The sequence below is a fragment of the Aureobasidium subglaciale genome (assembly GCF_000721755.1).
Source record: "Aureobasidium subglaciale EXF-2481 unplaced genomic scaffold scaffold_6, whole genome shotgun sequence".
Taxonomy (NCBI): Eukaryota; Fungi; Ascomycota; class Dothideomycetes; order Dothideales; family Saccotheciaceae; genus Aureobasidium; species Aureobasidium subglaciale.
Genome location: NW_013566989.1, coordinates 692,465 through 707,338, shown reverse-complemented (window position 1 = coordinate 707,338; position 14,874 = coordinate 692,465). Strand labels below are relative to the sequence as shown.

At 50.4% G+C, this 14,874-nt stretch overlaps 7 protein-coding genes across 7 annotated transcripts; 4 read left to right on the top strand and 3 right to left on the bottom strand.

Annotated features, from left to right (window-relative positions):
* Nucleotides 1-729: 729 nt before the first annotated feature.
* On the bottom strand, nt 730-1,732 carry AUEXF2481DRAFT_38428 (uncharacterized protein). The gene is made up of 3 exons (XM_013489969.1): nt 1,532-1,732; nt 1,441-1,479; nt 730-1,389 (listed from the first exon to the last, which is right to left on the bottom strand). The coding sequence occupies exons 1-3, from the start codon at nt 1,612-1,614 to the stop codon at nt 1,038-1,040; spliced, it is 474 nt and encodes a 157-aa protein (XP_013345423.1). The 5' UTR covers nt 1,615-1,732; the 3' UTR covers nt 730-1,037.
* Nucleotides 1,733-2,295: 563 nt separating this feature from the next.
* On the top strand, nt 2,296-4,242 carry AUEXF2481DRAFT_38424 (uncharacterized protein). The gene is made up of 2 exons (XM_013489968.1): nt 2,296-3,721; nt 3,779-4,242. Exons 1-2 carry the CDS (start codon nt 2,521-2,523, stop codon nt 4,051-4,053), a joined length of 1,476 nt encoding a protein of 491 aa, XP_013345422.1. The 5' UTR covers nt 2,296-2,520; the 3' UTR covers nt 4,054-4,242.
* A 158-nt stretch (nt 4,243-4,400) lies between these two features.
* On the top strand, nt 4,401-5,837 carry AUEXF2481DRAFT_28141 (uncharacterized protein; the record flags this gene model as incomplete). Its single annotated transcript, XM_013489890.1, has 7 exons — nt 4,401-4,626; nt 4,684-4,715; nt 4,769-4,840; nt 4,897-5,193; nt 5,245-5,319; nt 5,369-5,771; nt 5,821-5,837. 7 exons carry the CDS (start codon nt 4,401-4,403, stop codon nt 5,835-5,837), a joined length of 1,122 nt encoding a protein of 373 aa, XP_013345344.1.
* Nucleotides 5,838-6,536: 699 nt separating this feature from the next.
* Nucleotides 6,537-8,233, bottom strand: AUEXF2481DRAFT_3698 (uncharacterized protein; the record flags this gene model as incomplete). Its single annotated transcript, XM_013489808.1, has 3 exons — nt 6,537-7,081; nt 7,138-7,706; nt 7,761-8,233. The coding sequence occupies 3 exons, from the start codon at nt 8,231-8,233 to the stop codon at nt 6,537-6,539; spliced, it is 1,587 nt and encodes a 528-aa protein (XP_013345262.1).
* Nucleotides 8,234-8,898: 665 nt separating this feature from the next.
* AUEXF2481DRAFT_38422 (uncharacterized protein) lies at nt 8,899-9,389 on the bottom strand. The gene has a single exon (XM_013489967.1). It carries the CDS (start codon nt 9,299-9,301, stop codon nt 9,119-9,121), a length of 183 nt encoding a protein of 60 aa, XP_013345421.1. The 5' UTR covers nt 9,302-9,389; the 3' UTR covers nt 8,899-9,118.
* Nucleotides 9,390-10,065: 676 nt separating this feature from the next.
* AUEXF2481DRAFT_58410 (uncharacterized protein) lies at nt 10,066-10,794 on the top strand (the record flags this gene model as incomplete). Its single annotated transcript, XM_013490011.1, has 1 exon — nt 10,066-10,794. A coding segment is annotated over one exon (729 nt), but the record flags the coding sequence as incomplete, so codon positions are not given.
* A 1,593-nt stretch (nt 10,795-12,387) lies between these two features.
* On the top strand, nt 12,388-14,517 carry AUEXF2481DRAFT_3696 (uncharacterized protein; the record flags this gene model as incomplete). The annotated part of the gene is made up of 1 exon (XM_013489807.1): nt 12,388-14,517. The coding sequence occupies one exon, from the start codon at nt 12,388-12,390 to the stop codon at nt 14,515-14,517; it is 2,130 nt and encodes a 709-aa protein (XP_013345261.1).
* Nucleotides 14,518-14,874: the final 357 nt, after the last annotated feature.

The window sequence follows — 14,874 nt, the reverse complement described above, 5'->3', positions numbered from 1 at the left end:
AACTATACCGACTCACCGAGCATTTGCTGTGTGTACTGTGCAGATAGCTCTCTCCAGGTATACGACTTTTGAACGGTGATCTCTCTCACAAGCATGAATACCTATCGCGTCCGTTGTCGATGGTTTATGAAAAGTCACCATCGGTCCTGGTCGTGTTGTACTCAATATGCTTGTGCTGCATAGTCGAGTCATCCCCCCAAGCGATCGGTAAGTGTGATGGCAAAAACCAGAGCGAAGCCGTCGAATCACACCGCAGAGAACTCCTGCATCCCCGACCGCAGCTTTTCGTGATTCGCGCAGAGTGTGCATAAAGGTGATCTTAGCTTGTTCTTATCAAGTTTTTTCCCGGCGAAACGTGCTTCAAAGTCGCTCGCCCGTCGAACGTTGACGACAGCGGCCCTTCCCGAGTGGTTTGCACCGCGCCGTTGAACACGTGCCTAGACCCTCACCTCCCTTCTTGAGTCTTGACAGCCCAGCTGCAAATACCCCAAAAGAGGGCCGGGTTGTGTTGACGTCTCAATATCAGGAACCGGAAATTGATGGGCAAAAGCGGCACGGTGGTTGGGGATCGACACCTGCATACATATTAAAGATAAATGGGTTGATCCGGGTATAGGAAGCTAACACTTGCTTCCGCACGCCGTACACGTCTGAAATTCACAGGTCAAAGAGAACTCGCAATCGAGGATGCCGCCGTCGCGCTTCTGGCTCAATGCGATCTCATGTAGCTGCTCCAAGGTGTAGTGTGAGTCACCGCTGTCTTCCCGGGAGGGTCACCAAAGTTATAGCAAAGAGGTACTATGTGGACGTACGTCTACACTACTAAGAGATGTTGAATTGTCTAGCCACCTCGATTCCTTCCGCCAATGTGAGGACCCTGGCATCTATGGCATAACCATCCGTCTCGAGCTTCTTGCACTCCGCGAAAAGGTTCTTCAGTGGAACCGAAAAGCATTCAATGAATTCGTTCTCCTCAAGCTCCGGCCGCGGATTCTGATTGTCAGGATTTGACATATCTACGTGAACGTGGACCATGCTCAGATTGGTGTTACAGAACCCAGGATCTGTTGGGCCATGAGGTCAGTCAAATAACACCACTTTTGAGACTGAGACTGACCGTTGTACATGACGGGTGTTACTCCTAAAGCGCCTTTGATGACTTCTCCCACGTAGCCAGTTTCCTCTTTGAGTTCTCGCACCGCGCAAGTCTCGGCGTCTTCACCTTCGTCTACCAAGCCGGCTGGCACTTCAATACAGACTTTGTCGATCGGGGGACGATACTGTCGCTGTAGAAGTAATTCTGGCCCGTTGGGCTTTTCGAGAATGGCAACAATGCCCACCGAATCGATCAAGCTATTGGATGGTCGAGTTGGCCTCACAGCTGATTCCCTGCGATCCTTCAGCTTCGTATCTCAGGCAGTATTATCGCATAGATATTACCATGTCTTGGTGACGTTTTTTGCATTGTTGTATGTAATCCTGGAGAAGTTCAGGATACAAGGTCAAGCAACTCCGGGCCTAAAAAGCGTACCTCTTGAGCTCAATCCACTTTGCTTCAGAGGAAGTAAGCGGCTCCTCTTTAATGACCCTGCAGTTATTCAGTTCGGGCGCCATGTCTCCCGTGTCGTGTGAGTATGATTTGATGTCTGTTTGAGTACTCTACCTTTGAGAGAGGAATCAATGATTGGTCGAGGGAAGGCAGAGAAACGTTGACGTCATCATTTGGATGGCAACACGATGATCACATCCCATCTTATGGTCAGGATGTCACTAACAAACATCCAGTAGGCCCCTATCTGAATGTCCCATTCTTGGTTTGTTTTGGTCGTCTCGGGCTTCGAGTATGCAGGCGATTTCGAATGCGAAAAGACATGCATGACGCCGGTCCTGACAGCTCGGTTACACAGGCGAGACCTGGGTGACTGGGTGTTGGTATCTGTGGCTTGTGCCTAAGGTAGTCTCTTTGTCCCTTCTACAGTTGAACAAATGAGAAGCAGCAAAATAAGGGAACCCTTCTCTCATTCGCTCGACTACGAAAAAGCATTCAGCAGTCAGCGGACATGTAAGCGTCTTGACGTTTGGGTAGTAGATTGTTCATGAAAACTCGCGTCTATCTCGCACTTGCAGTTGGTCGCCCCAGAATTTCTGATCAGGGGCGTTCTCACAGCGATTTTGTTGCATTCTGGCTGAAGAAGCGACCTTTCGTTGAGTCAGCATCCTGCTGTGAATCTGTTGTGCGTTGTTCTTCTTGTAGGAAGAATGACTTTGATCAACACTTCCCCTGAGTGGTATTGAGCCAGGTGGTAAGAAAATGGTCTGATGGTCTAGACAGTGGGGTGACTTGCCAATACGTATGAGGCGGTTGCAGACCCTGTCAAATTTACCGGTAGTGGTCAATCGTATGACAATTGCTCCTTTCTGAATATTTCGTCGACCATTGTCGCGTTGCCCAACCCACCTTGGTATGCTAACACCCTTGACAACCTACTGAGAATCACAACAATATCATCCGCCCGCACCATGCCGCTCATTCTCGATTCGCCTCCACCTTCCCCTACCCTCGCTGACGCCATGGAGTCGCGCCGCCGAGTTCACCACGAAGCAGATGTGGTCATCATTGGTGCCGGCATCCTGGGTTGTGCTCTCGCCGTCGCCTTCTCCAATCAAGGCCGGAGCGTCATCTTGCTGGAGCGATCACTCAAACAACCCGACCGTATTGTCGGTGAACTTCTGCAGCCTGGCGGAGTCGCTGCCCTGCAAGAGCTCGGTCTAGCCGACTGTCTGGAGGACATCGATGCTATCAAGGTTTTTGGCTACGATGTCATATACCACGGCGACGAAGTGACCATAGCATATCCCGAGAACGCAACCGCGACCACTACCACACCGAACGAGGAAGAGAAGAGCACAAGACCTGAAGGCCGATCTTTCCACCACGGTCGATTTATCCAAAAGCTGCGAGAGAGCGCTCTCAAGTGTGCCAACGTTACCGTCATCGAAACCACGGCCACGGACTTGGTGCGTAGTGGATACACCGGACAAGTACTGGGAGTCGAGTGCTCCACCAAAGAACGCAAGGACTACTACTTTGCCCATTTGACCGTTGTCGCCGACGGGTACGCCAGCAAGTTCCGCAAAGAGGTCAACACTCAGGCTCCTATTGTCAAGTCAAAGTTCTGGGGTCTTGAACTGATTGACGCGGATCTGCCAATGCCCAACCATGGGCACGTTCTTATCAGCGACAATCCTCCCGTCCTCCTCTATCAGATCGGCACGCACGAGACACGCGCCCTCGTTGACATTCCCGACAATCTTCCCTCTGCATCAGTCGTGAACGGAGGTGTCAAGAACCACTTGCGCAATGTCGTCCTGCCATCGCTTCCCGCCCGCGTGAGGCCATCATTTGAAGCTGCCCTTGACCGCGGGGCCCTGCGCTCTATGCCCAACTCGTTCCTGCCTGCATCCAAGAACAAACATGCGGGCGTCATATTGCTTGGAGACGCGATGAACATGCGCCACCCTCTGACAGGAGGTGGCATGACTGTCGCTTTCAACGACGCGCTATTACTGTCGAAACTCCTTTCCCCTGAACAGGTACCACGCTTTGAAGATACCAAGGCTGTGCTCGCTCAGCTCGACATATTTCACTGGAAGAGGAAGAATCTGACCAGTGTCATCAACATTCTTGCACAAGCCCTATACTCTCTCTTTGCTGCTGATGGTAAGTTCTGCCTCGCAACCGACACCCATCGATATGACTGACACTAACGCACCACAGATCCCCAACTCCGAGCGCTGCAGCAAGGATGCTTCCGATACTTCCAGAGAGGCGGGCAGTGTGTAGATGGACCTGTTGGATTGCTGGCGGGCATCATCCGCCAACCAATGGTTCTCTTCTACCATTTCTTCGCTGTTGCATTCCTGTCCATCTGGGTGTACATCACCTCTGGCAATGCTTTGCTCATGCCTTTCCGCGCAATCGCCAGCATTGGTGTTTTGTACAAGGCTTGCCTTGTGCTCTTCCCGTACATCTTCAGCGAGTTGAGGAATTGATGGAACTTGGAAAGATTGGCACTGTATAATGGCTTATGGATGGATGGCATGAATTGATAAAGCGAGGCGTTCTTGAGAGATAACTGGGAGGGGTAGAATACGGTGATATACCTAACTTAATTGATACTGTACCTTGATGACAAAATCCAACAATGTGGTATTATGAGTAATGGGAGTGATGGTCCGAGGCGCAAAGCGCAAAGCTCGAAAGGTGAAAGGTGATGGACGAGACGCGTGATAGCATAGGTAGAGCTCGTGGCTGTTTGGGCGTCCATCAACACCCCACACAATGACGCCCGTTCCGCCCTTCCAACTCTGTCGCATCCGACAAGAATTATTTGCCAACCATGTCGACGCCTACCAACGTGCCTATTGCCGATCAGGTAGATGCGCCCGAGCCCAGTGCGTCGCCAGCTAAGAGCAACGGCCTGCACAGCAACAAATCGGGCTGGGACGGCAAGCTACGCCTGGATAAGAACAAGAAGGCCGTACTAGCGAACCCGGAAGCACTGTCCGACGCTGATTTCTCAGACGAGGATGCTCCTCCAGTCGAGCAGATCGAAGCAGATGAGGGTACAAAGTCCTGCTGCTCCAAGCATGGCTCGCGCCGAGACTGACGTGACCCGCCAGACTTGCTCGAAGACGAGGACCCTGAGACAGAGGTGTGCCCTCCTGTGTCCCGCTCATGCCCTGCCCGCGTACTGACTGCTTTCAGGAGATCGATGTCCAGCACAGTCGTGTGTCGTCCATTCCCGCTCTCCACCTCGAACGCTTCACAAAAGTCGTGGTACGTCCCATCGGGCGCTACAACACACCAGATGCAAGGGCTGACTCCCTCGTCAGAAACTATGTCTGCGCCAGAACTCTATCTCGTCCATCGAACTCCCAGAATCCCTCGCCACTACCCTCAAAGACCTCGAGCTGTACGACAACCTCATATCGCACATCAAGGGTCTCGAGTCCTTCACAGAGCTACGCAGCTTGGACCTGAGTTACAACAAGATCAAACACATCAAGCGCCTTGAGCATCTGCAGAAGCTGGACCATCTCTACTTCGTCCAGAACAAGATTTCTCGTATTGAAGGCTTGGACGCTCTTTCCAATCTTACTTATCTAGAGTTGGGCGCCAACAGAATTAGGGTACGCATCGCGAAACTTCTCACCAACGCATTACATTCTTACCCTCCTTAGGAAATCACCGGCTTGGAAACTCTGACAGCCCTCGACTCGCTATGGTTGGGTCAAAACAAGATTACTGAACTCAAGGTGCGCCCTGACTAAACACGCGCCTAGCTCACGTGCTAATGCTCAACAGGGACTTTCCACTCTTACCAAACTGAAGACTCTCTCCATCCAAGCAAACAGAATCACTTCACTGGAGGGACTCAAGGAAATTCCCCAGCTTGAAGAACTTTACATTTCTGACAATCTTCTGGCATCGCTTGAGCCCCTTTCTCACGCTCCTGGCATCCGAATTCTGGACGTTCAGAACAATCCCATCACGTCTCTGCGCGGCGTTTCGTCTCTTGTCCATATCGAGAACCTCTGGGCTACGAGCTGCAAGTTGGAACGCTTTGATGAGCTAGAAAAGGAGCTCGGCGACAAGAAAGAACTTTCCGAGGTCTATTTTGAAGGCAATCCTTTGCAGAAGAGCAATCCTGTCTTGTACCGCAACAAGGTCCGCTTGGCTCTACCTCAGGTCTCAAAGATCGACGCCAGTAAGTGCTTGGTTCTGTGGTCTGTCATTTATGGTACTGACTGGTGTAGCATATGTAAGAGTTTAAGGTCTTGATCCACTGTCATCGTGATCACGACGCATAATGCTTCGGCCGGTACTACTCCGCGACAACTGCCTACCGGCTAATAGACGACTACTACACGTTCACTTCTACTTGGATTAAGAGGGTCAATTTGCTATGCCGGACGCGCCCACACCATTTCAGACTTGCTCTTACCCGACAAAAGTCCTGTCATGTGGTTGCCAGGCCTTCAAGACGAAGACAGCCAGAAGGCGTACACATGTCGTCGAATTGCAAGGGTACCAGTTCAGGACGAGTACACGAACGAGTGATGATTTCGTCACTCATCCTTCTTCTCTTGTTGGGATTTGTTGACTGTTGTCAGCAATTATCGAAGATGTCAATCTGGAGCTAGTTTAGTGGCCAGTCTAGAAATAGCATCCGATAATTCAGAGAATGTCCCAACTCCTGTCAATTGACTCTGCATTCACGTACTTGCTCAACAACACGATACACGCCCTCCTCAGTCATAGTCAAGTAGAGCACTGAATGTACCACTTCGCGGCGGGAAGTATGTCGGGATCTCAAGGCGATAGTGTGCTGATTGCTACAAGATTGAACATTTCTCCGGGCGCCGCCTGAGACAAGTTGACCAGATCAACGCACTCCGAACAATCTTTTGGATAGCCCATGCATCGCGCCCGGTGTGACTCAGCGAGGCCACCTGTTTGTAAGCAATGTACGCTATATACACGCCTCGCAGTCTAAACTACAGAACTGTCCTCCTGCACCAGTCCTAAACTTGTACGTCAGATCAGCTTTGTCTTCTTGCCCTTCCCCCTTCGACATGATATTCTCAATTGCCCAAGCTATCCTCTCAGCCCCACTACGGGCTCCTGCAAGATTTCCAGCTCCTGGACCTAGCCGCAATGCAGCCAATCGTCCAGTGACGAAAAGAGGAATGTCTTCTTTCCACATGAGGTCGTCGGTCAAGCTAGGGAGACCACCATGAGAGTCGATCGGAAACTTGCGATTCATGGTTTCCAGAAAAGGTAGGCTTTCAAAGTCACTGGCTATACCAGTCGCAAAGTAGATGTAGTCAATGCTTGGTAGATTGATGGGCGGGCTTGTTTTGACAGTCCATATGCCGTCGGAAAAGCTTGAAGACTCGATTGTCGTTTCTGTGTGCAGAGAGACTTTGCCGGCCGATATGTACTGTTTGAGGATTTTGTGATATTTGGGTGTGATGGACCCACCACCACGAGCATCCTTGATCTTGTGTAGACGCTCTAATGCTAATCAGTAATGTTCATACAAAGGTGACACCTTGGTCCGATCTTCTCACCTTCATCAGTATCTGCCGACCAAAAAGACGCTTCTTCGAAGTTGCGAAACTTGCCCATCCAGTTTAGATCAACGTCGAATGGCTTGACTCTCAGCCGACCTCTGACCAAATGAAATACTTTTGTCGCTCCGTGTTTACTTGCCATAATCGTCAATTGAGCAGACGTAAGTCCACCTCCGACGACCACTATGTTCACGTCCTTCTTCTGTCGTATCTTTGCTGCGACCGAAGGATCCGGAAACTCACGGATTTGCATGGCATGACAATATCCTCGATCGACGCTCTCGAAGCCAGCAGGGATGGACGGCGCGTTTCCCGGTCCAACTGCAAGCACCACACTGCGAGCGTAATGAGTTGCTTGGTCAGATCTAACGACAAAGACTTTCTCAGTCTCGGCCACATCTGGTACGATGCTGAAATCGATATCCTCGACTCTTTCATTCTGTATGAGATTGCTCCGGAGCCCATATCGATCAACGACACAGTTACAATAGTCGTGGAACAAGGAACGCGAAGGTGTGAAGTAGTCTTTACGATCTCGTTCGTCTATGGCGATTGGAGGCCTGGCCCTGGAAAGAGAGTCAATACCGTATCTAACGATTCGATGCCGCATTGAAGCCTACCCATGCGCCTTGCACTTGAGCCTCTGCTTCTTCTTGTGCTTGCTGATCTCCTTGCCCACGCATTCCGGTATCTCAACGAGCTCCTTGTCTCTGCCTTGTTCGTATGCGTAGGATAGCAGACCATCTCGATCATGAGGATCAGGATGAAAGAACATCGGGCTTCTGAGGTGTGTAATTTCGAAGGTCTTGAAGAGATGATTCCATTTTTGCATCCAATTCTTTCCCGTACCATCGATCACTAACGTCGAATAGTTACGGCACCTCTCGAGCTTCGTGGGTTTTTTTATTTGGCCAGTCTTCTTATCCTTGATTGAAGCATGATGTCCGTTCTTCCTGATCCAGTGATATCGTCTATGCTCCTCGTCAGTAAAAATTGCTGACGGAGTGTCTTCGCAGAGGCGAGCAGCGACTGCCAACCCGCATGGTCCTGCTCCAACGATGAGCACGTCATGGGTAGTCGAGCATCCAGCCATTGTAAGATAACAATTGAATCGTCTCGCCGGACCATCACATGTGGACTTTATTCAAGCAACAGGATTACCTTGATGTTCCCCAACTGACTACCACCTTGATGGCTACTCCACCTTGATGACTCGTATTTTTGGGATGCATCGGAGTCTGTCCTCCTTTGCAAGCGGCCGTGCAACTAGGGACGGCAGCAGATCATGTTTCTTCCTTCAGGAGGCTAAGGACTCGTCGTCAATCGTCCAGGAGAGTTCCGAGACAGCCAGCCATCGGCATTTCTGCAGGTTGCGGGATCGGTACGATCACGCCTTCTTGTGTGCTGGCATCCACTATCTCTTGAACATCAACGTGATATCACTCCAGCATCCAGCAGAGATCAGGACTCAACTGAACATTGACGAGACCTCAGGGGTCTCAGGCAGGTTCTTCCACGAAGCTAAGCGCCAAGCACAAATTTCCACCTTGATGGCTCATCAATTTGTAACTCCTTCACCTTGACGTTCACCATCATACGACCGCAGTCGACAGCACTAGCTGTATCTTCCTATTCGTGGTATCGATATTTACGCTCGTGCTCGTATCTGGCAATTGCTCTGATATCTGTGCACGATGTTGAGCGTTTCCAAAGCGATAGGCTTAGCCCCCTCCCCCCTCTCTCTCTCTCTCTCTCTCTCTGGGGGCTAAGTGGCTTTGATATTGATAAGGGGAAGATCAGAACGTATGATGGACATGTCGAAAGCACTCAGATGATGTGGGTGCAATTCCTTCACACTGATATACTTATTCACGGCGGATGACTAAGTAGACTGATCAACCTTCAGGTCACTACCTCATATGTTCCCAATAAGGCAGTCGCTGTTTGCCGTGACTACACATATAGCGCGAGCTTCTCATTAATAAGACGAGTCTACATAGTTGCACAATAAGTCGTACAGGGGTATCGTCTCAGCATCTGCTGATCTCAATAAGTTATGCAGGCGTATAAGACTGTTGCAGAGCGCACAGGCGTGGGGAGCACAGCAAACGTACGATTGAATAACATAAACCATGCGTCCAGTCTTCGAAGTTATAGACATGTGTGAATACGTCTAAGCATCGTCACAATCGGTTGCTCTGCTTCCCTCAACACTGTCACTGCGAGATCATGTACACATGCGAGAACTCATCGCTGAAAATGGTTAGTTTCACTCAAATCACCTGACTCTAGACTTCACTGCTTTAAATCCCGTCCTTTGCTTTCCGGTCGACGAGCGTGATCATAACGCATCTGATCTGTTCTCTGGTATGTACATGGTGCCTTGACTCAGCAATGCACCTTATGTATCATGTTGTGGGTGTTGTGTGTTCCTCTCTCTCGTCAGGGGTCGGCTTGTTGGCAGTCTTGGCACGATGATTCCGGCGTAATCGTTGGGGGCCGAATAACTTTTTCTCATGTTCCATCATCGAGCAATCAACAGTCATGTCATCGGTCAATTATGAGACGTTTTCTTTTGCAGCCGATCCTCAGCAACCCGCTGAGCAAACGAAACCAAAAGTAAAGCGGGAGAGATCTGATGCCTGCAAGAATCAAGTCGTCGCACTTGTGTTCTTAAGACAAGGTTCTCTGGACGCAGAGCAATGGAAAAATGTAGCAGCTTTTGTCACCTACACTCTACAAGAAGAGCTCTCCATCAGACGATCTTTGTCAACTCCCCGTCGCTTCCTGGATGGTCCTGAGGACGGTCAAGATTGTCGAGTTCTGGAGATTGCTATTCCTCTGCCCCAAAAGAATCCTTCGCCGACTCTACTGGAATGCTCCGCAATCACTCGCACCGCTTCCATTATTAGTCTCTGTCAAAGACACAACATTGAGGTCGTGCTGCAACCCCAAGCATTATATGTGGCCCATCGAACTCCCGGTCTGGCTGTGTTCGACATGGACAGTACCTTGATCCAGCAGGAAGTCATTGACGAATTGGCCCGCGCTGTGGGTCGTTATGCTCAAGTGTCTGCAATCACAGAAGCTGCTATGCGAGGAGAAGCACCATACACTGACTTTGAGGCATCGTTACGCGCTCGTGTCGGTCATCTCGCTGGTGTGCCCGTCTCTATCTGGGAGCACCTCCGCGCCGGCATTATCTCGTTCACGCCGGGAGCTCGTGAGTTGATCCGCGTACTCAGTAAATTAGGATGGAAGACCGCTGTTTTAAGTGGTGGCTTTACACCGTTGGCCGAGTGGGTGAAACAAGAACTGGGATTGGATTACTGCTATGCCAATCATCTGGTAGAAAAAGACGGTCATCTAACAGGCGAACTGGTGGAGGGCATGCCTATCATCCACGCGGAGAAGAAGCGTACGTTACTCCAATTCATTGCTGAGCAGGAGGGTATTCCGCTGGAGAATGTCATTGCTGTGGGTGATGGAAGCAATGATCTTCTGATGATGCATCAGGCTGGGTTAGGAATTGCTTTCAATGCGAAGCCTAAAGTTCAGATGCAAGCTCCTACCAAGATTAATGCTGATGGCCTGCTGGATGTTGCCTACATCCTTGGATGTACAGTCGATGAGGTGACCGAGATCTTGCGTCAAGAGATGGTACTCGAGGGTGGTCAGTATGTTTTGAAGAGACTTACTTGAACATGTGCATGGATGGCGAACACATTACGGCGGCGGCACGGCATGCTATATCCTCCGGATTGATATCGTGTGATGCTTGTTGGAAGCTGTATGGCCATCGTCTGACTCGAGGTCAAATGGAATCAACGCTGTGACGTTTTACACAAGTCAATGCAGGACGACCTAAGCTAGATTGGATGATAACGGTATCAAACTACCTGATCGACTGTGCGACGGACCGTCAGTCTTCTTCTGTTCCGCCTGGGCTCAATCGGTAATTTGCAGAAGCGCAGCCAGAAGACATATTAGCCATAATTCGCCCATGAGCCTTTTGCTCCTGCTAAGGATCCATCACAAGCCAGTAGCGTTTGAAAGTGGGACATGACGAGTAGATATGTAATGGATAGTGAAGGGCTACTGGATTGTCCACAGCACTTCGCAGGGAAAGGTGCAGGCAGGACCAGGGCCAGGGAGTGGACCAACGACCGAAATTGACCGTCCCCAGAAAACGGGCGAGGTCGGTTTCGAATCTTGGTTTCAGCATGCATCACACGCTCAGGACTATCGAGTTGAGGTTCAGGTGCGCGGCATTTCTCGATGAGAGCGCGTCCGAAATGCCACACGCCATGATAAATATATGTACACGGTATACATCGACAGTGTCGACATCTGGAGCGCTCGGAGGCAAGATCGAATACATCGTCTTTGCGCTAAATGCTAAATAAAGTGTCAAAACAAAGCCCACGAATCAAAGCACAATCAAAGGCGTTTCAGATTGGCTTTAGCAACGGCGCGGAACCAACGATTATCCCATACCTCGCTAAGCGTCCGTCCCCTGCAGCTGGCGTCCTGCATGGAGTTTTGTCTGTCGACCTTCTCGCCTTTTCTGTTTTCTCTTGCTGTTGCTTCGTCCAAAGTCGCGTGGATCGCTGCTTGCCAATCGGACGCTGGTCGCGACTTTGCACTTTCTCTTTCCAAGTCCCAGATCTCAGAACTGATACGGATATCTTGCTTCATCTTGTACGATATAATCTCGGTTTGCGCTATATTTCGGGCAGGCTTCGTTTTTATTCATGTGCTCAAGCTGCAGCGAAACGACATGATCTGTTAGCGACCATCACGCTCTTTACTGATCTTAACCACACATATCACCACCTTCTTTCGAATTGATTGTAGAGCACGCCAGACTCGGAGAGCGGGTCTTTTCCAAATACTTCCAGAGGAGCTACACATTGATCATACCATCGCCATCAGCTAGAAGCACTGTCATCACAGGCATACACGATGGCTTACCACCGAGACGGGTCAAACCCGCCCATGAGCAACACACGTTATGTACAACGTTCGTACCGTCATCAGGAACCATCTCAATCATCTACGCGGAACATTCCTCTTGTACATCCATCCCAGCGGTTGCAACCGGGCAGATCTCAATCTGATCAGGCATCAACCGTGATAAGTGCGCCTCGGCCGGCTGCAAACAGAGAACCACCAACCACGCGAACGATCTCTCAATATAGTCAAGATCTCGGCCCTCCAGTCACACATTACACTCATCAAGAGCCTATGTACTCTTGGGATGCCGAAGTCTCCCCTACCTATACGTCCCTAGATGTACCTCGGCCATTCGCTGAAACTCATCGTGACTCTACCGGATCCTCTGTCTACTCTTTACCTGACAACCCTGCTCCTGACGTCCCACAAGTCTCTCAACAGGTCGCCAGACCTTTGTATCAACCGAATCGTCGCCCACCATTAGGTCCACCTCCTTCAGCCCGTCGAGGTCCTGCGTCGTACTACCCACAGACGAACCACGTCGCGCCCATCCTCGAGGAATCTGACCATCAACGAGGATTGCACGATTCAAAAAGTTCTTTCGCGTCTAGCAATGCAATTCCCATCGGAATCTCCAGACACCTTGCTGATCAGCACGACATGCTTCAAGCCGAAAATTCTCCTTTCCAGGACCAGTACGAGGACTCTGACTCGAGCGAGACTGAACAAATGCGCCCTGCTCTTGTTCGCCAGGCCAGCATTGGTCGGAAATCGGTACCGGTCTTGACCACGATTAAGAATGGTGATCTACGACCGGATAGTCAGACGCGACCCTTGGGTCCAATCAGTACGCAAAGTTCTTCAAACGGGCGATCTGTTCATCATGACATGCGACGTGGCAGTGCGCCTGAAGACATCGAGTCGGAGATGTTAGAGATGAATCTCCCAATGGTTGACATTTCTCCAGAAGAACGATCTGGAGAGTCTTATCCCACACTCTCTGCAAGGACCAGTAGCAGTGACATTCTAGACAAAGACGCTATCGTAACCAGTTATGAGAATGCTAGTCTTCCTTCGAATTACTCTGAGAAGCACAGTAGTCAGAGATTGGAGAAACAAACAACACTTGCAGAAAGAGTCGGGTCTAGACGGCCTCCTAGGCTGAACGTGGATGCTGTTCGAGAGGCAGAAGCACGTGGCAGTCTTACCAGCCTTCCAGATCTCATCCGCAGAGCCACAAAAGTCGCATCTAACCTCGATCGTGGTAGAACTGCCAGTCGGCTTGGATTCAATTTCTTCGAGGATGAAGCGCAGAAGGCTCACGCTCCCGAGAACAGACGATCTGGTTCGCTCTCTGATATCCTCGCTTCTTTCCCGCCGCCCGGTCTTGCTACTCCCACAGGCTCCAGAGGAGGGTCAAGAGGATCGAAGGCGATGCCATGGACCTCAAATTTGCAACACAGTTCTCTTACTTCTGAGAGTGATCTTGGCGAGGCACATGAACAACGAAGAGCGTGCTGTGGTATGCCACTGTGGCTGTTCCTGACGCTGCTCTTGCTCGTGATCATCCTTATTGCTGCTGCCGTCTTGATTCCCATCATTCTAGTTGTCATCCCGCAACAAAACGGGTCTCACAACAGTGCGTCAGCCTCTGCGCTTGCTACATGCCAGCAATCTCTCGACTGCCGAAATGGCGGCATCAATATCCTAGGCAGTGACGGAAGTTGCAGCTGTTTATGCGTCAATGGATTCGCAGGTTCTGAATGCTCACAGTCTTCGAGTGTATCATGCACAACAACAAATGTCGGTAACGTGAACAACGCGACATTAGGAGATTCGATACCTCGTCTCCTAACTGGTTCAGGGACAAACTTCAGCATCCCACTCAATGCTTCGAACATTCTGGGTCTCTTTGCTTCATCGAAGCTCACATGCACTTCCGAGAATGCACTCGTCACATTCAACGGTCTTTCCGCTCGAGCTCTCAGGGACGAGGTACTCGAAAGCAATTCATCCCCCACAAAGGTTTTATCAGAGCGTGCGGACTCCACGTCTGTGGCTGGAGCTGCTGTCACCAGCAACGGCATTGTCTTTGCAAGTGGATCGGCGCGCACTGCATCACCATCGCCAGTGCCTTCGGACTCCAGTGGCAATTCATCATCTTCTTCCCTATCATCGCCATTGTCTGACGCGACAACACTTGACTTCGCACGCGTCGCGGTACTATTGGTATTCCAGGAGTCAGGACAATTGAACGATGCTATCACTGCTCAAGAGAATCTCCAGAGTTACTTTACGTCTGGAACTACCAGCACTGGGCAATTGATCAACGCCTCGGGCATCGATCTTGGTGCCAACATGAGCGCAAATCTCTTGAAGCGCTCTGTTACGTTATCCAATGGCACCGTCATCGGTGCTTAGGGTGGTCTTTGCCGTTTAAATCTTCTTCTTGCAGCCTGTCTCTCATGTTATCACTTCTTCATTTCAACTAATACGTCTGTCTGTGACTTTCCTCTTACATCTTACGATTTATCAAAATATCAATGTCATTTTCTGGACGACAGTCTCCAACTAGCGCTTAGTGACATAATCACAACGAATCATCCACATCTGATCATGGATGGTTGCGAGTATTACAACTGGGTCTAATGGTAGCATTTCGCTGCAGCAACGGCCAAGAGTGAACGGCGATGGTAGGCGCGAGGCACGTGTTATTGTGCCATAAACTCTCTTCTCTTCCCCCGCTCTCCCTTGCTCCGCATGGTATCTTCCACTGGA